This window comes from Leiobunum rupestre, chromosome 7 (assembly GCF_980474605.1).
Source record: "Leiobunum rupestre chromosome 7, qqLeiRupe1.1.hap1, whole genome shotgun sequence".
NCBI lineage: Eukaryota > Metazoa > Arthropoda > Arachnida > Opiliones > Sclerosomatidae > Leiobunum > Leiobunum rupestre.
In genome coordinates this window covers 1,016,436-1,039,419 of record NC_143390.1, presented here as the reverse complement: position 1 = coordinate 1,039,419, position 22,984 = coordinate 1,016,436, and the positions used below count along the sequence as shown (strand labels likewise).

General features: G+C 35.4%; 1 protein-coding gene and 1 long non-coding RNA gene across 3 annotated transcripts; both read left to right on the top strand.

Moving 5' to 3' along the window:
• The first annotated feature begins 1,143 nt into the window (after positions 1 to 1,143).
• LOC149933860 (uncharacterized) lies at positions 1,144 to 22,957 on the top strand. Of its 2 annotated transcripts, none has more exons than XM_090154547.1 (8): positions 1,144 to 1,225; positions 3,492 to 3,618; positions 13,356 to 13,565; positions 15,217 to 15,393; positions 17,667 to 17,810; positions 18,447 to 18,602; positions 19,947 to 20,169; positions 22,870 to 22,957. In XM_090154547.1, the coding sequence occupies exons 2-7, from the start codon at positions 3,516 to 3,518 to the stop codon at positions 20,165 to 20,167; spliced, it is 1,011 nt and encodes a 336-aa protein (XP_090010673.1). In that variant the 5' UTR covers positions 1,144 to 1,225; positions 3,492 to 3,515; the 3' UTR covers positions 20,168 to 20,169; positions 22,870 to 22,957. The 2 variants fall into 2 exon arrangements, with proteins under 2 accessions (XP_090010673.1, XP_090010674.1); XM_090154548.1 differs by lacking the exon at positions 1,144 to 1,225 and adding an exon at positions 1,366 to 1,619.
• LOC149933861 (uncharacterized) lies at positions 3,627 to 5,426 on the top strand. Its single transcript, XR_016472356.1, has 2 exons — positions 3,627 to 3,766; positions 5,239 to 5,426. It is a non-coding gene; the product is annotated as an uncharacterized LOC149933861 (long non-coding RNA).
• Positions 22,958 to 22,984: the final 27 nt, after the last annotated feature.

Genomic DNA, 22,984 nt, shown 5'->3' with positions numbered 1-22,984 from the left:
CTAAACCAATTACATTAAGGTTTTCGAGTACGCTCTTTAACTTGTTGATTGAAAATTTTCGTTTACCACCTATCGTTCAAAAAAAATCCAATGAAAAGGGTCCTCCCCGAGAGAGTATATCCTGATAATTTCACATTTCTAGCAACTATAGTTTTTGGGAAAAACGCCTGGGCCGATCAAATGAAGACACCCTGTATTTTATCTTTAGGGCCACTGAACTTAAAAGGGGCTTACACATTTCAAATAGTTCTTATTTTGAGCTCTGCAATTTCTGGTAGAATGCTTATGATCAAACCTGGTCATCGTATCTGATCAGAAAAGGTCAACTGATGATCTGTTTTGTAATTTAAAAATACTTTTTTAAATCAGCTATTTGCTACAGATTTTTTAACAAGATTTAAATAAAATTTGGCTATTTTAACGGAAATCATTTCAGCTGTATTTAATATCCGTGTAGTGGACCTATAAAATTTCGTTCCAATGGGGTTTAAATCAATGAAATATTAATTTATACCATCTTTAGTTTTTAGTTAGTACGTAAAATACTTCATTATTCTTTCCAATCAAAGAAGAAAAATTTCGTTCTAAATTCTGGAGATTAGACATGAAGCCGATAAGCACATTATGGTATGACGTAAGGAAGAGAAGTTTTCACAAGATAAGGGGAAGACTTTTTCGATCTCTGAATTTCGTATAAACAAGTTTTATTCCGTTAAAAGAAAACTACGTACAATAAATTTTTATAAATAAAATCATCACAAATTTATGTTCATATTGTTTTGACTTGACTGTTAATATGTCAAAAATACATTTATAAACGAATCTAACAATTACGAGCGTAAATTTGAAACAGTCGAGCTTTGTTGTTTGTCCCGAGGCGTCAGTAAAACTAATGATCTATATTGACTATTAATGGAAATTCCCTTTATAAGATCCATTGAAAATTCCAAATTAACTTATCGCTGTATGAGTTTGCTATAGACATATCAAAAGCACTGACGTGTACCAAAGGATAAAGCCGTTCTTTGAAGTTTATTAATTTACAACTTTACATATTCATTTTTGGAAGAAATAAAAATTAATAATAAATCGTAGATGTTTTGTGTAAATAAATAAAGTTGACATTAATGTCTTAGGAATTTACTACTTTAGGAACCTCATATTAAGCTACATACCCAGTATCAGCGATTGTTGTAGATCCTGAATTACAGTTACAGCCGGTAAAGTAAGTATAATTTTTTATCTCGGTTTTGTAGATGGATAATTCGATACTTTTTTGTTTAGTTCATCTGTTTCATATTCGTGAAAACAAGCTGTCAGTGCGTGAAAATTTCAAACGGTTTTAGATATTTTAATTAATTTAAATCCGAGAGACCCGAATTCCTAAGCTTAGTCTCTAGTCAAATGTTCTGTTTCGATTAATAACCCAGCTTCAGTTGCGAGTGATTCCCAATTCTCATTTGTCCGAGATTCTAGTAACCCTACTCAAAGATTCAAGATCTTTCTCAGCGTTCAAACAGACTAGAGCCTTTCCGAATTTTGGCCAACAAAAAGATTTTTGAAAGTTTCACTTTAGGGAACCATCAATTCTAATTAGTCTTTGAGAAAAGCCTGTCAAAGTGAGTAATCGTTTTGGCTTTGAAAAAACTATCTCAGCAATTCCGTTCAAAGAAAAAACCATTGATCCCTTAGGATGAATTTCCCGTTGATTGTCGCGACTACCTCAACGCTATTTAAGTTCTCTATCCGAATAAGTCCAAAGATTTTGAATTATTTTAGTGTATCTTAATGAATGCTGCAGGGCACGAGAAACTTTTAGTGTATTAATTTTTTAATGTGAAATTGGTCTTTAAAAGATATGTGAACTTTATGCAAATCTGATGGTTGAATTACTTGGGAATAACTGATTTAGAAGTTTTGTTTATAAATGGGTTTAAATAATCTACAAAATTAAATTTATTTTCATTTAATTCTTTAAGGAAGTATAATGCATATTTTAACCGTGCGCGAAAATAGGTTGCACCATAAGAAGCATTAAATTTATAGAAATAGGGTCTAAAAATTACTCTAGCATCCTAAGTCCATGAGATAGACCACTTTTCGACTACCAACTCGGGGACTTAACGCCAATGTTATTTTCATTAAGATAAGGTAAAAAATGTGGTGTGGGTCTCCATCGTGCGGCGAAAATTTTACTTAAACGGCCTATATCGTCGATATTAGGTCATGTCTGATACACGAAATGAAACTCAATTGTGTATCTTTTACCTTATATTTGATGGCTCAAATCAATTTGTTGGGCCGTTTATATATATATATATGTAATTGTATAAAATTGGTGATTACCTAATTTTCGTCAAACGTTTAAGTCTCTTATTTAATTAAGCTATAATGGATTTCTTATAAGGAGACTACCCGAGGTGATAATCACCGATTTTGCTGAAACTTCGTGGGTATGTAGACCTTATGGCAACATAAAATTTCACAAAGGGAAAAGTTGCAATGGCAACCGAAAATGTTTTTGACAACACAGTACGTATATTTTCCCATGGAAAATAACATGCGAATCTGAGCGCATCTGAAAATTTTCAAAACCAAAAAAATAGATAAAAACTGGCAAATGAAATAATTTTATGCTATTTTGATGAATTCTGGTCAATTTAATCAAAAATTAAAAGTTGTATTTACCAACCAAATCGATGGTAAAAAATGAATTTTTTCCAAAATGAATAAAATAGAATTTAGTTGGGAATTTATTTTTATTATTACGCAGGAATTGTTGTTTGAATTTGATCAAAATTAATAATTTTAATTATAATTATTATTATTTTGTTTAAAAGTGCTCAGATTCCCGTGTTATTTTCAATGGGAAACATAAAAAAAACATTTTCCATTGCCATAGCAAAAATAATACCCATTGCAACTTTTCCCTTGGTGACATTTCATGTTACCATAATTGACCTACATACCCACCTAGTTTCAACAAAATCGGTGATTATCATCTCGGGTAGTCTCCTCGTTAGTTAATAGCTTATTCAATAAAATAATTAAAAAATTTATGTAGTAACGTGATCATTTCACATTTATTACCTTATTAATTTCTATGAAATAAAACCATTTAATAAAAACTGTTCTTGATGGGATTTCCGACCAATGACACACAATTTGTGAAGTTTCACTAACGTCGTTAGATATGTTTTTCGATAGCCTGACCAAATTGAACATTTTCATAATTAGATAATTATTAAATTAATAAAATTGCTTTTAACCACTCGTGGATTATTTCGACGTGGAGTAATAGACCCTTTTCCTTTGTCTTCCCATATCACGTCGTCCGAGCGGGAACGGGTATTATTAACGTACTTAACAATAATTAATTATAGTAAATTATTGATATTCATTCGTGATTAAAATTTAATTTTCGAAGAATTACATTTTGATTTATACATCTCAACAAATATTTCAAATTGGACTTTTTTCCACCTTTGCAGATTATTAATTGGGAGTACTTCCAAATGGCTTCCAAATTAAATGGAGTTCTTTCATTTACAACTGTACTTTGTTTAGTTCTGCGGGTTTCTGGCCTTGAGCAATTATACCATATGCGGCTTTGTGAAGGTAAAAAACCATAATTGCAATAAAAATTCAGAGAAACTTTGGGAACTAATAATTGTTACCTTAGCAAGTGTTAATTTATATGTTAAGACAGTTCACGTTTCAGAGTTCAGAATATCTTTATAAAACCGTATTAAAACCGATGAATACAGTAAGTTGAAAAATGTCTGTTAATGGATTTTTTATTCGCTTGTGAACACATTATTTAAATCAATATTTTAACCAAAACCACGTTATTTAATTAAAAAAATAAACACGTTTAAAGACCACAAATGAACGAATTTTATCTTTTAAAATTTAAATATCTTGTGAACCGCTTAAATAAGTGTCTGATAGGGCTTAAAGTAAATATTATACATCAATCAATATGAAACACCCCTATAGTTGCTCCCGTCCCAAGTATTGCCCGATTTATTCCGTTACGTAAACTTCCCTCTAAGCCCAAACCCAACCATAGTACGATTCGTAGCAGAAATTTAAAAAATGTAGCCTTAAAGCTAATTAACGTTTGGCCCCGTTGCTTGTTTTGGACACCCTTCACAATCAGTACCGTGGTGCTCGCAATGCGTATACTTCCCATGTTAATATGACTCTAGCTTAACTTCTCTTATACAGGAAAACCCTAAGTGTTTCTGGACTCAAGTGAACCATTTTCGTGCTGCTAGGGTCCCAGTCTCAGAGCTTTAAAAGCCTGATGGTTTTGTTACTGCTTCGTTGTCCGAAGCGGCTTCAGTTCTAAACGATTTTTTTGCTTCCACTGTTCCTCCTGTAGTTCCGAACCCTTCTCTCGTTGTGTCTAGCCCCATTGGTTCTTTAAGACTTTCACGTGTGAGCCTGTCGATATTGTCTTCTTGTTGGGTAAACTTAAGAATTTTAAATCTCCCGGGCCTAATGGAATTCAACCACTTTTGCTTAAGTCCCTATCTAGTGTATTAGCTTTTCCCCTTTACGTCATTATTTATCGCTTTTTTCCCTCCTGGAAGGAAGCGAACATAACGCCAATTCATAGGAGGGGTTCTCGCTTAGATCCTTCCACCTATCGTCCTATCGGCAATCTTAATCAGGTGCCTAACCTAAGCGAATATTTAGTGTTTGACCAAATAACGTCCTTCCCACATCGCACTTAGTTTTTCTCTCCATCACAGCACCGTTTCCTTTCACGGAGATCGTACCTCACTAACTCGCTTCAGGCCACTAATAATTGGTCTAACTGGATTGACGAAGGCTATATAGTGTTGATATTATTTCCTTAGATTTTTCTAAACCCTTCGATTCCTTTCCCCACCCTTGTATTCTTGAGGCTCTCCGTTTTGCGGGTATCGAAGGTGATGCTTGGCGATGGATTGAATTTTACTTGAAGGGCTATCGGAATACATGACAATAAACGTCACTCAATGACTTGGGCGTAAGGTAGGAACTCGGGTAATAAACTAGCCGCTTATTAATAACTATACTGGAAGCTCTACTTTCGTGTTTTATCAATATTGCAACGCCATTTTTATATCATTGGCATTTACTGCGCATTTGACAATTTTTCTCAGGAGGTCAACGTTTGTGCTACTATTTATATTATTCGCGAAAGACGTCTTGTTTGAGAAAACGTGGTTTTTTTTTCTCTTTCAGACTTCTAAACTAGGTTTTGGACGAATGATAAATTTTTGATTTTACTGAATCAATGACAAGGTGATAGTCATCGTTGTTAATGCACAAGGCTGTTTAGAGAGTGCTGCTTTTGATAAAATATCTTTTATGTTGTTATATCAGGCTAATCAAGTAATTTAAATAATGTGATTAAAAAGGTTTTAAAGCTATGTGATTTTGTTACTGTACAGAATAGTTAAGATAGAGCACAAGTTGGTAAGCCATTTGCGTTAATTAACTGAGCGACAACGTGTTTGATATATTAATCCTAATATTTAGAGTGGTTGAAAAATATCTTTTTTCAAAAACATCCGCTTTTAAAACATGAGGGGATTGCGAATACTTAAATGTCTTGGACATTTTGTTTACTTTTGTCTAATGTTGGTTCATAGGATAGGGCGACCGAAGTGTTTTAGTAAAAATTGATATAAAACCACTCTTTTTTGATAAACTAAAAATAATCTTTATATAAAACATTTACGCTCGTTCGAGCTGGCTGTGTTCATAACAGCTAATTATTTGACTTAAAAACTCTGAAACTGCTAACAACAATATCACGCTTATAAAAGATTTAGAAATGGCACCCAAAAATATCTGGTCCAAATGGTGAGCAAAGCAAAGAGCGGTGGTCGGAGGGAGCATTTATATATCCATCCAACATAATGAGATAGTGGCGTGTGGACGAATCAGAGTTTTCCACTGTCTAAAGAGCAAGACTATCCGGCACGATTCTTTAACTTCAAATGGGGGATTCAAGGGATTAGTTTTTATGTCAATATTTTTAGGGGCAATAATCAATATCTATTTATTAAGGTAATTTCTACCCAGAAGAGGGAGATTAAGAAAAAAATGTACGTTACGATTGACTACAATGATCGGTTTCTTCGGGGAACTTTGACACTTTCTTGCCGTGATGATTGAGAGGGCTTCAAAGGACTTCGGGGAGGACATTGCTGGGCAAAGCGTTGTCTGGACGGGATAGTTTTCCCGGCGGTTCGGGGATTATCTTCCCTAACTCTCTCGGGCACTCTTACATTAATTTAATACTCCAGAATTATATGAGCATCGGCGTTTCTCTCGTGTTTGTAGTTAACGGGAAATGTATCCCAAGCGTCGCGACCTAGTTTCTAAGCGTTCAGGAATTGGGTTCCCTGTCGCAATCGTTCTTCGAGTGCTTTTAATCGATCTTTCGTGTCTTTCTCTGGATCCAGTTTGGTTGAATGTCAGAGGAGGTGTGAAAACTATAATGCGAAGTGTCTCTCTTAACTGGGTCTTTGCTAGAGTAGGACTTATTGAGGGTTGACATTTTTATGTTTATTATTGTTATGCCAAGATTATTTTAATTTCACTTCGTTCGTTGTGTTTATACCGGGGAGCCAACCTGAAATATTAAATATGCAATATAGATTAACACTATTAGAAAATTCGTTTAAAAATATCCAAAATTTTGTCACTCAGACGGAACGTATTTTTTCGAAAATTGCATAAACAATACGAGGAACGTTAGACTTTATAATGATCCAATATTGCACATTATTTCGGGATAAATTGGTCCAATATGAAGCATCAAAATTGTTTTTAATTGTGGGAGGTTATTTGTCCGAAATTTGATTTTTAAACAATGTAATATTAGCTAGGTATTTGTCCAATTTTGAAAGTTTTGTTCAAAATTGGCAGGTTATTTGTCCTATTTTGGATTTTAATTCGTGTAAGATTAATTCTTTTTTATTCTAATTTTGGAATTTATATTTCTAATTTCGTGAATAGTTTGGTCCCGTATTAGATTTTGAAAAGTGCAATATCAGTTTCTAAATATGTATTATTGGGACTTATTTTGATGATAATTGGGAAGTGGTATGTTTCATATTGGATTTTAAATCGTGTAATCTTAGCTATTTAATTGTCCAATTTTGAAATGTATTTGGTCCTTATTTGAAAAGCTACATGTTCGCTAGTGAACACTAAACCTATCAACCTCAATTTTTAAATTGTTCGATTTTGGAGCTGAACATGTTCAATATTGAGTAATAACTTAAATACTAACGAACCAATAGTTTTATTTTTTGGGTAATAAAGTCCAGTACTTAATGTTGACACCAGACAAATAACTGTTCATTTTTGGAGCGCCTAACATCCTTATTTTGATTTCAGTTAACTTAGGCACGCTATTCAATTAAATGTTCACTAGAGGGTCTAAAATAAGTGAAACAATTGTTTCAAGGCACAATTGAAAGAACCAGTGATATTATAATTAATTTTATTTATGATAATAATTGTTTTGCAATGAGGTCCATTGAGTTCGATACTTTAGAGGCTTTTAAACACGATTTATTGCAAATACTCCATGGTCTTTTTAAGAGAGGCAGGGCACTGCATATTCTATGCGTAATAACCAGCCACGCTTTTTGCAAAAGCATATTCAATTGATCCGGCGTCGAATGTACCATTTTCGATATGTACTTCTACTATGGCCTTAAAAACATTATTTTCGTTAACACCAGAATTGGTGTGTAATTTTTTGTTGCTGAAACGAATGATAAAAAGAGTTATCGATAAAGACACTTAATGTTTATGATTCTGAAATAGTTCACTTACATCTGTAGTAAAAAATTAGTCCATAGACTTTCCAAAGATGCAGGGAAAAAAGACCATAAATTGGTGGTCACACGGAATCCGAATAATTCTGGCTGTAACTAACAATCCGTTGTAGACGATTGGCCCACTGACCCACTTTTAACACTATGGAATTTTTATCTACAACAACTTTGCGGTCTTCGCGAGCCTATTATTGTGTTTTATAGTTATCTGGGCATGCACCGAAGTTTTAAATGAAGGACTCCGAAAAAACCCGTTTTTGGTCCGCGATCCAAACAAATAGATAAGGGAACTAAAGAGTGGAGAGATTGAAAATCAGGCTGTGAATTAGATTAATAACCATATCAGGTTTTTGTTATTCAGGAACAGAAATTTGAATAAAAATTTACCGGGCGCCAGGCTCGCTATTGATAGACTTTTCATGTTTTGGTTGCACGCTTCTATCTCCTCTTTACAGAGGTTATTGAGTCTAGTCTCAATATAAAGGGGGCCCTCGATTTTCAGGCGAGTTTGAGTCCTCTTTAATTATTGGATATTTGAACGAGAACAATCTAATGGTCCTATATTTAGGATCAGTGGGCGTCATTTTCATCATAATGGGCTTTGTTTTTGTCTTGGTAATTTGTTCTCTATATGTGTTTAAAAGCGGCGTGTAGCTCTCGGTTAAAGGATTTTGGCTCAGTGTTTTCTTCATCAAGTTTTAAAGGAAGATGCTTACTAGTGAGTAAACATTTAATTAGGAAAAAAATTGGTACCATTGTTGGGGCTGCAATTCGTGGCAAAACGTAAAAGGGGGCGATTTTTATCCCAGCTACGGTGATAGTCACCTTTAAAGGTGGCTTTTCCTCCTTACAAGGGGCGTCTAGGATGGGAGGGTTGTGGATAAGTGGGGTGACGGAGTGGTTAGCACTTTCGCCTAGAAGCAAGAGGCGCCGGGTGAAAACTCAGAGCAGCTCCTTCCGCGTTGAGTTTGCAAGTTCTGTCCCCACTGGTTTAAGGGGTTTCCCTGAGTTCTTCGGTTTCCCCTTCGATAAATACTTGTTGAGGTTAACGGTAGTAGTTAGTACAGGAAGCTGTTGGATTGCAGGGCTTGCCACCACCCTCCTACGCATTGTAACCCGGCCACAGTGTTGCCAATGTTTGAAAGTCGAAATTCCCATTGCTGGATAGTAAATTTCCCACGAATTCTCACAACCCTATTTAGCCCAGCCCCCAAAGAAAACTTAACGTAAACCCTTTATTTTAAAAACGTTTGGAAAAGGACCTTTTTAACATTAAATTTGATTGATTTAACTATTTTTAAACATTTGGGTTTATTGTAGTGTTACAAAATTAGAAAATCCCAAGACTCACGAAAATACACTGCTCTAGATAATTTTGAGCTTTCTATTGATAGTCAAACTGAAAAAAAAAGTAAGATAAATAGCGCTCAAGTGAAAATTCCGACTAAATCAACGTTTTTGAAAAAAATCACCTTTTTCCCACAGAGCCAAAATGGACCCCACAATATGGGAAACTTCCCACAGTCTGACAATACTGCCCGGCCACCTGAATTGATTGCTTTAAAAGTCGATCGATTACTTAAGCCTAAGGTTGTGCCAAGGGTATTAGCCTAGCTGATTATTATTATACGGTAATCTTTGAGGCGCGAACGTTTTTTCTTCACAATAGTGGGGTGGGTGTTTTGACCCCGGTCTTCAGTGTGTCTGAATTCATAGCCCGGTGTACCTAGTAACAGAAACCATACCACCGGAGGCCTAGCATCATAGTGCCATACGCCAGCATCCCCAAGCCCGGACAGGTGACAAAACCAGCATGGGTAGCAGTTCCCCACTACTGATGGTCGCACCTTTAACGCAAGCCACTCAACCCAGCAGAAGGTGCAGCAATGGGTGGACCAATCATCATTTCGCACACAGCAGTGGGATTAAGAATGAATGCTGTAGCAACTCGTGCCGACACCCCACCTATGGAGGCAGGAAGTCAAGCCCTTTGGAGATAGCTTTTAAAGGGGAACGACGAGCACACAGCAGTCCAAGTAACCCGGCACCGGAGATCCTGGTGTGATTCCAAAAGGCCGGGAAACAGAACCGCCGTGCCCTCATACGGAGACCCGCCGCCCCACAGCTGGCTACCCAATCCGCCGAGGCAGCAAGTTTGCACGGACCCTCTCCGTTAGCCTGAGCCGAAGCTCAGTATCCAGCCCCTACCTGACCGAAGTCGGAGGTGGAGATAGGACCATTAGACCAGAGCTAACATCTCCCAGTGCGCCACCGTCCTTATGGGTTGCACTAGCTGGACCCCGACTCCCCGGTAAAGCCACCAGTTATTGCACACCCTGACCCATTAAGGGCCACCTCGGTCTCCAGCTTTTAATTGACTTATAAAACGGTAACTGGCTTGGCAAGTCACTAGTTGACTGAGGCCTGTGTGGTTCCTTGGGTATTAGCCAGGGTTCACCGAGAACTATCGAATTCGGATAAAACCAATTGGATTAAAAGGCTTAATCCACTTGAATGATCAACCTAAAAAATCCGTAATTTTTCAATCTGAAACAATATACCGGTTCCGCACTTCTGGTGCCTATTTGAACTGTGAAGAAGTTCTGTCTTTACTTGGATTTCGAATATAATAAATATTATCAACAAACTAGATTGCAATGTAGTAAAAATCTTTTAAAAGCCAGAAATCCTTTACAGGGCAGAGTTGGTCTACCATCGGATTTTATGGTGAGTTTTCATAGAGCAAGCAGGTTAAGATGGAAGCCCTAGCAGAAAGTGTTCGAAAAACATTTACTCGCCAGCATACAGTGATACGATATCACACACATGTATATAGGACAAACTATATTGTTGAGATATTTGAATTTCAGTAATATTTAATTGGAAAATGTGTTTAAAATTTTATTCTGTAACACCTTTTTTGTTATATTTGATTTTAAATTTACCAGTTTTTGCTCCATGTCACAAACTAGTCGGTTACGCACTTGGGACCCCACTTTACCATAAGTTAACAAACTCGGCTCGCAAGAGGAGCGTATTTAGAAATAGATCAATCGAGCCTTTATTGCTGTTAAAGCGGGAGGTATGTTAAATGAGGTGAACGAATTTCTAACATTTTTAATAAGGTGCGAGCCTTTTTCTGTTTGTGCTATTAGGTTGCCTTACGAAGATACTACCCGAGGTTGCAACCAAAAATGTTTTTACAACACAGTATGTATATTTTCCCATTGAAAATAACATGGGAATCTGATCACTTCTAAGGTTCGCCCCTGTGAAAAAGTTAAAAAAAAAATTGAAAATTTAGAAACCAAAAAAATTGATCAAAATTGACAAATGAAATTAATTTTATGATATTTGGATGCATTTTGGTCGATTTGATCAAAATACGTAAAAATTTATCAGAATCGGTAAAAATGGAGAGAAGCGAAATATAAAGATTAAAAAAGTTGTATTTGCCAACTAATCGCCAAATCGACGATAATAAATTAATTTGATCCAAATTAATAATTTTAATTAAAATTTATCAAAATTGATAAACTTTGATTAAACTTGATAAAACCGATATAATTTAACAAATTTTAAATGAAATTGGTCAATTTGATCAAAATGTGTTTAAATCGTTTAAAAAATTTAAACACAGTTACCCAATTTCATCTAAATATTATTACATTTACCCAGTTTAATCAAATATATTGTACATGTTTTGACCGAATTGACCAAATTTTTATTTAAAATGATCTACGGGCCCCAATCAATCCCTCTTGGCCCTTTACTTCTGGGGCCCCTGTATACCGTTTCTCTCCTTTGCACGGCCCTGTATACCGCTTGAAACCATTCAAAACGCGTGTACCCTTCAAACATAGGTTTACGTTTACGTCAATATTCGAACACAGCCCTCAACTGCCTTGATAGTATAATTCGTAAAACCCCGTACATGGACACCTATTTAAACCGTGTACTACTGTAACAAAGCCAGTAAAAATCAAAACGCCTCTATCCTGTTTGGCGCAGAGCGAGATATAGGTAAAATCCCTTGTTTCGGTCTTGTGGTCCCGTGATCATAAACTACGAAGGTTGGCAAACTCAAGACCTGACGGCAGGCGCTACAGTCCGCAGACTTTAGACGTGCATATAGAACAATATGCAAACATCAGATTTGTTAAATTATATCGATTTAATCCATTTATACCCGATTTTAGGCAATTAATCAAGTTAAATAAATTTTACCAATTTTGATAAGTTTTAATTAAAATTATTAATTTTGATCATTTGAAGTCAAACAACTAAATTCCATTTTATTAATTTATTCTCGTCGATTTGGCGATTAGTTGGCAAATACAACTTTTTTATATTTATATTTAGCTTTTCTCCATTTTTACCGATTCTGATTAATTTTTACGTATTTTGATCAAATTCATCCAAATATCATAAAATTAATTTATTTGTCAATTTTGATCAATTATTTGTGGTTACGAAATTTTCAATTTTTTTTTAACTTTTTCTCATGTTTACTCTTGGCCCTTCTAGGGAGAGAGCCAGATAATTATTCTCGCTCTCTAGGGCTAGTATTAGGATTGTTATTGGCCTACTTACAGGCCACTTCCATCTGAATAGACATTTAACTCTCATTGGGGTCAGTGATGACCCGATTTGCAGAGCTTGTCTAGCTGAGGAGGAAACTGCCTCACATGTACTCTGTAGCTGCGATTACTATGCAGCCCAGAGGCTTGAGCATTTGGCTATGCATCGGTTGGAGACGTATGACGTCTCTAACATCACGGCCAGGCAGATTTCAAGCTTTGTGTCAGCAATAGGACTTATTTAAGTCACCCAGTTTGGGGATGCACAATGGACCTTAGGTCGAAGTGTTTTGACTTGCCAACCCACTCAATAATAATAATAATAATAATAATAGGCAATGTTCCTCTACTGACAATGTTAATTTAACTAACAATGTAAGGGTTAAATATTGATTTTAAATAAAAGTGTGACAGCAAAATAACTACCTCCAATTTCTAAGACACTTTATTGCAATGGCGGTCGTTCCAAGAACGAAATGTCTAACCTTGTGGTCTACAAATCAAATCTTTTAATTTAATTTTCCTTTATATGCAACACCACAGCTACTTTTAATGCTTAAGTTTAATTTAATAATTAATTAAGATGAATTAACCGTTATATATGAATTATGTATTGTATTTTAACATTAGTCAAAACAATTTTTGGGAAACATATAATTTCACTGACAAAATTAGAAGATGATCAACATGATAAAATACAATAGTTGATTGTATAAAATGTCTTAACGCTTGCCCAACTTGTTGAAATGTTGTTCTGGAATAATTCAGCCAATGCCTAAGAATGAGTTAATAAACTCTTTAGTGGGAGAGAAAACGGATCCACAGCTGAAGCGGGGAGGCAACATTTCAACAAGATGGCCAAGGCTATTTTATAAAAAGGACTATTGTGAACAATAATCCAATTTTTAAATTATTTATACAGGGAAGCCTGAAATAAAGATGAACTGCCCGTATGTGAAACACCAAACAGTTCAAAACGGAACTATTCATTGTTGCAATCAAAATGACCCGACCATTTGCGAAATATCCTGTGACATGAGAAAAAATTCGGCGTATTACCACTTGGTGGGGCGTCAGTTCAATGAATGTTTACCAGATGGAAGATGGAGGTTTCCGTTTCCGCGATGCATAAGTATGCCGCATTTACTTCTTTTCTGTACAGAGTAATTTATTTAAAAAGTTTCGGACTTATTATAGATAGACAGCGTGTACGGCGTATAATATTATCTTTTGGTGAACAAAGCTTTGTATTGATGTTTCAAGAAATTTCGTAATTTAGGTGCTTTGTGGCAAATTAAATAACACACCTAATCTGAACTAAAGGCTTGTAATTTTAAATGTTCTTGGTACGGATTAAAAAAATTCATATCAGGGGTTATTGGACAATGAAAACTTGGATGACTTTGAAATATTTTGCATCATATCATTATGATATAAGCGATTACTTTTACACTTGCAAATTAAAATCTTATTTATATATTTATGATTAGTTTTTTAAATGTCAACCAATAATGTTCAAAATGTCGATCTCAATCACCAATATGCTGATCTACTTTAAAATGATTATTTTAAAAAAAAACTGGAATCTCATTATAAATAGTTATTAAATATCTACATAGTAAATAATGATTTCGACTTCAAAGTGAAAATTTGAAAACCTTTGATACAAAACCACGAATAACATTTAAATTAAAGTGTTATCAAATTAATTTTAATTGTATTGCGCCATTAAATTTCTGTGTGTTTAATCATGTTTGTGAAGCAATTTGTTGTTACCCAATGTTCCAACTAGGAAAGGTTTTTCTATACCAATGCGTTTCACCAAATCTTATATGGTCAAATAGAAGCCGATTAATGAAAGGTTAAGTAAAAATTAAAGGAGTTAAGTTCTAAACAAAAGAAAACCTAAAGAGTTCAGAATCCTCCAGCCATGAAATGTCTCTAACATTATCCTTGGGAGATAAGGCATTTGGAAATTAAATACTAAAAGTTTTCTAGTTCTTTTGGATAATTATCCAATAGCAATTTGGACGTTGAAGATGACATTATTTTCTAATTTCCATCGAATCTGTTTCATTTGGATTGTACAATCTAAACATACTCAAAAGAAGGACTACGGTCTGAAAGCTCCCAATATTTGTAATCAAAATAATAATTTTTGAATTCCATGAAGTAGCGGTTCTTTTGATCATAAATCTTTTTAACCATTTTAAAATAGAACCATGGATCGAAACTTTAAAATTCAAGATAATCAAAAGATTTTAGAACATAATTTCGATTTAAAAATGCCGTTGGATATCATTTTCCTTGGGTGTTTTTATATAAAATGAATCTAAATGTGATTAAGCTTCATAGCTAACAAAAGATTTTGGTTAAATAGCTCGTTTGATAAATCTTTAGAAATGAACCGATTCCGTTTTCTGATTAATTACGCGCTTCGCGGTATAAATCACCTTCGTTTTGGCTTCAAAGCTTGGCCAAACGTAAAGCACCTATTCGACAATTGCCAAATGACCAACAGAATATTCAGAGATAATTTTAAGGCTTCGTCTCTGTCTATTTTAGACATGTGGAGCCTCTTTTTAGTGAAGAGTTTTAAATCATTAAAAGGGGAATTAAAATTATAATAAATTAGGATAAAAAATTAACGTAAATAGTTTCCCGTGTATAGACGTCAGTGCGTGACGTTATTTGCCTTATCATTCTCAAATCAAATCGATTGACTTTCTTATACCTTGGGATAAAATTTATAAATAATACATATTATTATTATTTTTGTAAAGAATTGACGCACCGGACAGGCTGTTTCACGGAAAGTAAACCCGAAAATGGAGACACAATTTGCACTCAAGAAGGTTGTTTTACAAAATGCCACCCGGGCTATACATTGTTCGGTGACACTCCCGTAAATTGTAATTATTTTGGCGTTGAAATGCTCAATCCTTGGCCTAAATGCAAACGTAAGTGGTCCACGGTTATATTTTATAAGATTTTTTAAAAGAAGTCTTGAACGCAAGTATCGCGTAACCTTAGCTTAACTAGCTCAACCAGAATGAGATGAGGAGAAGTTACTACAGAGCCTGGAATTCTGGAAGCGCAAATGCCTTACAAAAGCGAAGGGGGTAAGTTTCCTTCTCGTTGAAAATCCCACCCCCCCCAAAAGGAGAGAAGATTCTCGAGGGACGCTGGGTAACGATACCGCCATCTAACGTGAGCTAACGAAATTAAAATAACGTACGTTTCACAAGGCTTAGATATTAAGTGTTGTTAGACATGAAAGCGTGGGACTGGATGACACCTATTTACCTAAGTTACTAAAATATAAAATAGTTTATATGTTCAGTCAAGAACCGCGTTATTTAAAACATATGCTTCAATATTATATACATTTTTATTTATCCTTAATGCCAAAATCCCTAAATACAAATTTACTTACTTCATAATTTAATTCTACATGATAATTAAAATTTATCATCTTTGAAATATCACAAACAACCACTGATTCTGTAAGGGTGGATTAACTCTTCGTTTTGATGTCAACATTGGTAAATTGGTTTGATTTTGAATCGTTTTTAATTTCCGGCTTAAGAAACCGATTTAAAATTGGCGAAGGCTTAGTATTCTTTGCCCATTTTTGGTTAATTTTTCCAATTTTTTATCGAAATTACATGCTACAGATTTTTTTTCGTTTTATATTTGCTATTTAAATAATAACTATATTGAGTTGATGCATCCTAGGATCGAGGATGGAATTTAATATTCCTAGATGCATCTGTCTTGCTTTCTAAGCTGTTTATATCCATAATAGAACGCATAGACGTTTCAGTGGTTTTATCGGCTGTCATTTTCCCGTATTTCTATAAATTTCCACCAGGTACCGATCTCGGTCTTAGTCTCGTGTAGGGGGCGAAAATTGTCATCCCGCCTAGTCAGTCTCTCTCTCTCTCTCTCTCTGGTAAGTCAAATGCGCCTACAGTGGGCTATATGGCTCTATGATAACTTCCTCTAATCTAATTCTGGCTCAACGTTATTCGTAAAGGCCATTACTAACTTTCTTACTTCGTTATTGATGCGAGCTAAACTACGCAAGGATATATTAAAGTATAACGAATCTTTCTACAATTGCATTCACTTTGAAAAACTAGGTTTCAGGAGTTCATCAAAGAAGGATATTCAGCCACGTTCCAACCCACGTAAATGAATGCATTTAAAAAAAATTAAACGTGAGACGGAAACACGTAAAAGGCGAAAATCAAATACGTTTAAATGTGAGCGTCATTTAGGCTCTTTCCATGAGTGCATCCAGAGCGACCTTTCGGTGTCGACGCATCTGAACGGTCATGGTAATTACGTGACGCGATATCGCCGCCTGTTTCCATTGTCGAATCGAACCCCCGCTGATGAGTAGATCGCTCCATTTGTAGTGCTACTCACTGGCACTAGCCCAATGCGGTGTCTTAAGTCAAACTAGACTTTCACCAAAACTAATTTGACTTACGCTTACGCCACAAATTTATACGTTCATATAAATGTAAATTTGACGGTGAAATTATTGAAGCAGTTTGGATATAAAATTCAGATTGTACCTGATCATGTTAATTAAGGAGCAGGTAACCCGATATATCCATTTATATGTCCAATTATCATTTCGTGTGAGAAAAAGATAACGGATTGTTCTGTTCAGATATAAATTAGAAGCAATAGATTCCATACGGAAATTGCCTAAGAGGCCCACCAAGTATAGAAGAAATAAAGAGAGAAACATCCAACATATAGTGAAAACGATGCGAGAACCGTGTCCAGGAAATAAAAAGGAGCGATTTTTTGTACCCGGAACACCTCTTTTGTCGTGCAAAGAAGGTCGACCACTGTTATCGCACTCACCCGTTTCCGTGATCGTGCAGGGGCGTCGATACCGAAATATCGCTCAGAGTGCGCTCATGGAATGAGGCTAATTAATTCAATTCTTGGAGTCGCTAGACTAACTCTAAGCGATTTGACTTTTTAGTTAGAATCTGAAATATTTTCGTTGAGCGTTGCGTTGAGATTATGTTGAAGAAACAACTGCCTATTAAATTATAATCCAATTTCTTAACATTATTTAGGTTTTACACTTGTAACATAATTCGTAGCGTTAGAACTACTGATTTGGATAAAGCATGGTTTTTAACTATTTATTTGAGTGGTAGTTACAAAACCCAATAAACATAATACTTAAAAAAATATTCAACAGTAACACACCGATCAGAAGCTTGTACGGTTGAGGATGATATAAAATGTTGGAATTCCGACATGAAATGTGAGAAAGAGACCGAGGCTCCTGGTTGCTATATCCCACGGAGCCCGGGGACACCAAGGTGCACCTGCAAAAATATAGGTTAGTATAAATTCTTCTTTGAGGTCCAATATATTTTTTCAGGTAAGAAAGGAGGAGGGCAATCGAGAGATGATTTTAAGTACTTTAATGCTTGAGTTAAAGGCCCTCATTTTAAACTCTTAACGATTATCTGTATCCGCTTTTTATTATTTTCAAACAGATTATATCTTTGCCTAAACAGATTAAATCTATAAGTCTTATCTAAATATGTTCACTTATTTTCTACGTAAATCGAAACCCGTTACTCAAACCTGATTTATAGATTTAAGTTAACATTTTTTAATAAGTAATTAATAAAACCTTTATAGAAAGGTTTATTTTTATTCAAGACCTTTCGACGAAAATTTGGTTGAACTTTGAAAAAATTACAAGCGAGCTGAATTTGCGCGCCCACATTAATTTCTTCCGGTTCGTCGTCAAGTAAATCCGGCTTACCGCTTATCACTTCACTTTCAATATGACTCATTTTGACGCCTGTGATAAGGCCATCATAAATAATGTTAAAAATCCTCCTCATATGAGTGTTCGCTCAATTTCTTATAACGGCGCTAAAAATATTTTTATTTTATTTTACAGAAACAATAAGGTGTTATTAAATTCTTATTTAAAAAATCTGCTTATTTTTGCATCGCACAGAGACCAAGGGAAACTGCAGCGTCGCGGAGAAATTGCAATGCAGAGCTGATAAACCAGATTGTTTCCCAGGAGACGAGAATTGTAAGGGTCGGTACCACGAGACCAGAACTTGTATAAGAACTTCTAGAGGCATTTCTTGTACATGCAAGGAAATAAGTATGGATATTTTCATGTGTAGCCTGTTGTTGTCTGTTTGTCTGCCAACAGAAAAGAGTTTTGTTTTGTGTGGTCTTCCCGTCGGCGTAATTTCTCACTAGGTCTCGACACCGTTTCGTTTTTCGTTTTTTTTTATTGAATAAGGGAGCCTTAACATCGACACCATTAGTTGGTAGTAAACTTGGAGCGTAAAATTTATATTAGTACCTTAAATAACACCTCCTACTCTCTCTGCAGGAGCTTTGTTATAAATAATAGACTAGAGCATCTAACCCGGTCTTTGAATTGCTATGTATTGATACCAGATACACCTTCATCATCAGATTTTATTAAGTTGAAATCAAGCCTAAAGCCGCGTTTTCATGAAAGCGATTTTTGGAACGAATAATGAAACCAAATTCGAGCCAATTCGCGAGCTATTTCGCAAAACTCAAAAATCGTGTGAGTTTTCCGTTTTTATATAAAGCGATATTTTGAAGTCTATTTAGCTTCTGCGAACGTTTCTAGGTGTTTTAAAATGGCGGTCTTTAACCGAAAGAAGAATTTGTTGAAAATGTTGTTAAGAAAAAAGCTTTAATTAAAGTAAATTATACTCTTTATGAACGCGATAAAGAAGATGAAGTATACTCCTAAACGCTGGTGGAAAAACTCTTATTTGGGAAAATAGAGTGACGGAAGAAGATTATGAAACACTGGTAAGTTTAATTTTAATTGTTGTAAAATATCACATCTTCGATAGGATGTAAGCGGTTTTCGAAAAATCGCTATCGCTGGAGCTTTTCTCTCTTCCTCGCTTCAAAATATCGCTGGCATGAAAACGTCATGAATAATTATCGTGCGAGTCTTAGAGCTATCTCTCGCAAATCGTTCTAATGAAAATGCGGCCTAATTGAATTTTTAAGTACTTAAAAAATAAAATTAGGTACACTTTGGCAATCGAGCACTCAATTATTGAATCGCAATTAAGAAAAACTAACGTACAGAAATTGTACTTTTCATTTCATTGAAATAACACGTATATATACTTCTGTTTCTTAAAGCAGTTGTCCAAACTTCGATTGAAAACCAACCGATTTAAGGCTTTGCAAGTGTGTGAAAATAAACGAAAGTTTTATTATATTTTTATTTGTGCTTGATAATGGTAGATTCAATAACGGTATAAATTCCCAGAATAATCTTCTCGAGTGGGCGGTGAAAAACATTTTCGTCGAAACACGTTTCAGTTATTAAAGTTAAGAGTAAAACAAAATGAGCTTAAGCTTTTAAAATATTTAAGCTTATTGTGTAAGTTCATACTAAATAATATTATATTTTTAAGCTATCTCAATGATTTCACTTTTGTAGAGCCAATGCCATGCGCTGAGTTGTATAAACGTGACCCGTATAGAACCTGCTATGTTCCTATAAGGCAAGATTACATAGAATGCCGTTACCACTGTAATGCCGACGAATATCTCGAGAAAAGTCGTTATGGAGCCGTACGCAAGTGCACAGGAATAAATAAATGGGAAAAGAGCGAAAAATTTCCCATATGCCTTCCACTTTCAAAAATGACTTCAACATAAAAGTAAGTTACCCATATGCCTTCAACGTTCAAGTAAGTGTCGTGCAAAAAGCTGTTCTTTATGCAAAGTCGATCCGTTGAACGATCGAAATCGGCAGAATGGTGTTGTTTCGAGCAAGCAAAGTTAAATTTGATCAGCATAATTAATGTTATTTGCATGTTCAGATATCCAGGGTGTCTTAATTTGATCGGCCCAGGCGTTTTTCTCAAGAACTAAAGGTGCTAGAAATGATAAATTATCAGTATATACTCTCTCGTGGGAGACCCATTTCTTTTGAAATTTTCAGAAATTCGTGAAATGTTTCACCGTTTTGAAATTTTTATTTTTTGAACGATAGGTGGTAGACGAAAATTTTCAATCAACAAGTTGTAGAGCGTACTCGAAAACCATTAATGAAATTCGTACGGTCAAAAACAGACAATATTTCATTGAAATAATACGTCATGAAAAAAAACAAGTTGGTACTACCCAAATACGCTTACGTCTCATGAAAAAGAAAGAGACATCTATCTAATTTGAATGGTCGTATGTTTCTAAAGATAAACAAATGACTGTTTTTAAGCCAAAGCATTTTAAATAATTTTTTCGAGAAAATACAATTTACATAGTAGAATTCCATAATTCACGCGTCTTATTTTAAATGAGGTTCAATAATTCCACCGTCCGCTGCAATACAAATTCGTGCGCGATGAAGCATATTTTGGAACGAAGCACGGACCATCTCGGGAGTTACGAGTTGGAACACTGCGATGATTATCTGCCGTAGATCTTCTTCGTTAGTGACAGGCGTTTTTACACTTCCTCCTTGACGAATCCCCACAGGAAAAAGTCCGGCGGTGCGAAATCTGGGGACCTCGGAGGACATCGTACTGGACCGCTCTTGCCTATCCATCACCCAGGGAACTCGTTGTTAAGGTACTGCACGACGTGTCTTTCTTGGTGGGCAGGGGCACCGTCATGCTGGAACCAAACTCATCTGCAACTTCATTTTGTAGAAAGGCCAGGTAGTTCTGCCCATTAAATCGACGCGAAAGAAAAAATGACCCAATAACGCGATCTCTCAGAAGACCAGCCCAGACGTTTAAACGGGATTGTACCTGATTGTGGTGAGGAAATCCCCAGTATGGATTTTCATCACTCCACATGTGGTTATTTTGGAGCACTCGTCGGACACAATCAAACGGAGGAAATCTTAGTTTCCGTCGGCCATAATACAAAACCAGTTACAGAAATCCAACTGAAGTCGCTGATCATCATCGTAAAGTGCTTGGTGGAAAGTGGAACGAAATGGGTGATAGTTAGGACGGTCAAGGACACTCCATACGTAGTACTTCGACAAGTCCAAATAAGAGCAGGCCATTCTTATGCTTGCTCGAGGGTAGGCGACAAAGTAGCCAATGACTGTGTCTTCCATGTTGATGTTGTCATGGCCAGGTCCGCGGAAACTGCGATTCACGGTACCTTCGTTTTCAAAGTCACGGACAAACATGGAGAACAGTGTGGTGATTTGGACGACTGTCAGGATACAACATTTGAAATAATCGACTCACTTCACGTGCAATTCTCGTTGACCATCTCCGTAATATAATTCGACCTTCCTGGACCGCTGTTCACAGGTATAACGAGGCATCTTTTTATTTTACGGGAGTACGTTCAGAGAATGATTTTAAATCGAAGCTGTGTCTCTTTAAATACTAAAATAGAGCCACACTTTAAGCGACAGAGTAGTGGGGAATTCAGTTGGCATAAATTGGACGGTTTCGTGGACATATTGCAACATTCGTGACCCAAATAAGACGCGTGAATTCTGGAATTCTACTATGTAAATTGTATTTTCTCTAAAAAATTATTAAAATAATTTGGCTTAAAAACAGTCCCTTTTTTATCTTCACAATCATACGATCATTTCAAATTAGATAGATTTATCTTTCTTTTTCATGAGACGTAAACCTTTTTGCGTAGTACCAACTTGTTTTTTCATGACGTATTATTTCAATGGAAAATTGTTGTTTTTCGACTTAACCAATTTCATTAAAGGTTTTCGAGTACGCTCTACAACTTGTAGATTTCACGATTTTACTGAAAATTCCAAACGAAATGGGTCATCCCCGAGCAAGAGAATATCCTGATAATTTTAGATTTCTAGCTTACATATTTTTTGAGAAAAATGCCTGGAACCCTTACTTGTAAACTGCTCCTATGAACTAAAATAAGCCCCGAGCAATTCGGCCATGAAATGCCTTATTTAGACATTGTGGGGTTTGTCTATATCTGGTACGTTTTGGCCAAGTGTGGACCACATTAGCTATATTTAAAATAAATTTCAAGTTAGCGCATATCGTACGTCAATTTCCGGTCATTCGTATGCAGTGTCGCGAAATCTATTTTGGTACCGCAAAAACTAAAATGAAGAAACTTTATTTGACAATTAATTTTCTAATCTTGTTACATTTTGTCGTCTTAAATATTTTTAATAATACTGTTATAATTGATTTGTTGTAAAAGTACCTCAAGCTTGAAAGTAGAGCCTAGTTATTTTATTTGGAAATTTAAAATTTTAACAACTCAAATACGTATTTTCCACTTGTTGTTCTTGAATTTTGAAAATTAAAAAAATCTGCGAATGTTTCATTAGCTCCAGAGACTGAAAAGCATCGTGCAAAAAACGCAATTAATTCAATCTTCAATTTTTTCTTGCAAAGGTTTTATTTTGTTACACCTCGAGAAGCCAGATGGATTGAAGAAATAAGATGTTTAAAGAATAAATAAATGAAGTATCAGCATTATAAACAGTTGTTCATTTTAAAGGCTAATTCA

Bases quoted from the DNA above. Each gene is read 5' to 3' on its own strand.
- LOC149933860 (XM_090154547.1), top strand. From the start codon at position 3,516: ATGGCTTCCAAATTAAATGGAGTTCTTTCATTTACAACTGTACTTTGT. The intron at 3,619-13,355 runs GTAAAAAACCAT...TTATTTATACAG, and splicing joins CCATATGCGGCTTTGTGAAG to GGAAGCCTGAAATAAAGATG. The intron at 17,811-18,446 runs GTTAGTATAAAT...TGCATCGCACAG, and splicing joins GTGCACCTGCAAAAATATAG to AGACCAAGGGAAACTGCAGC.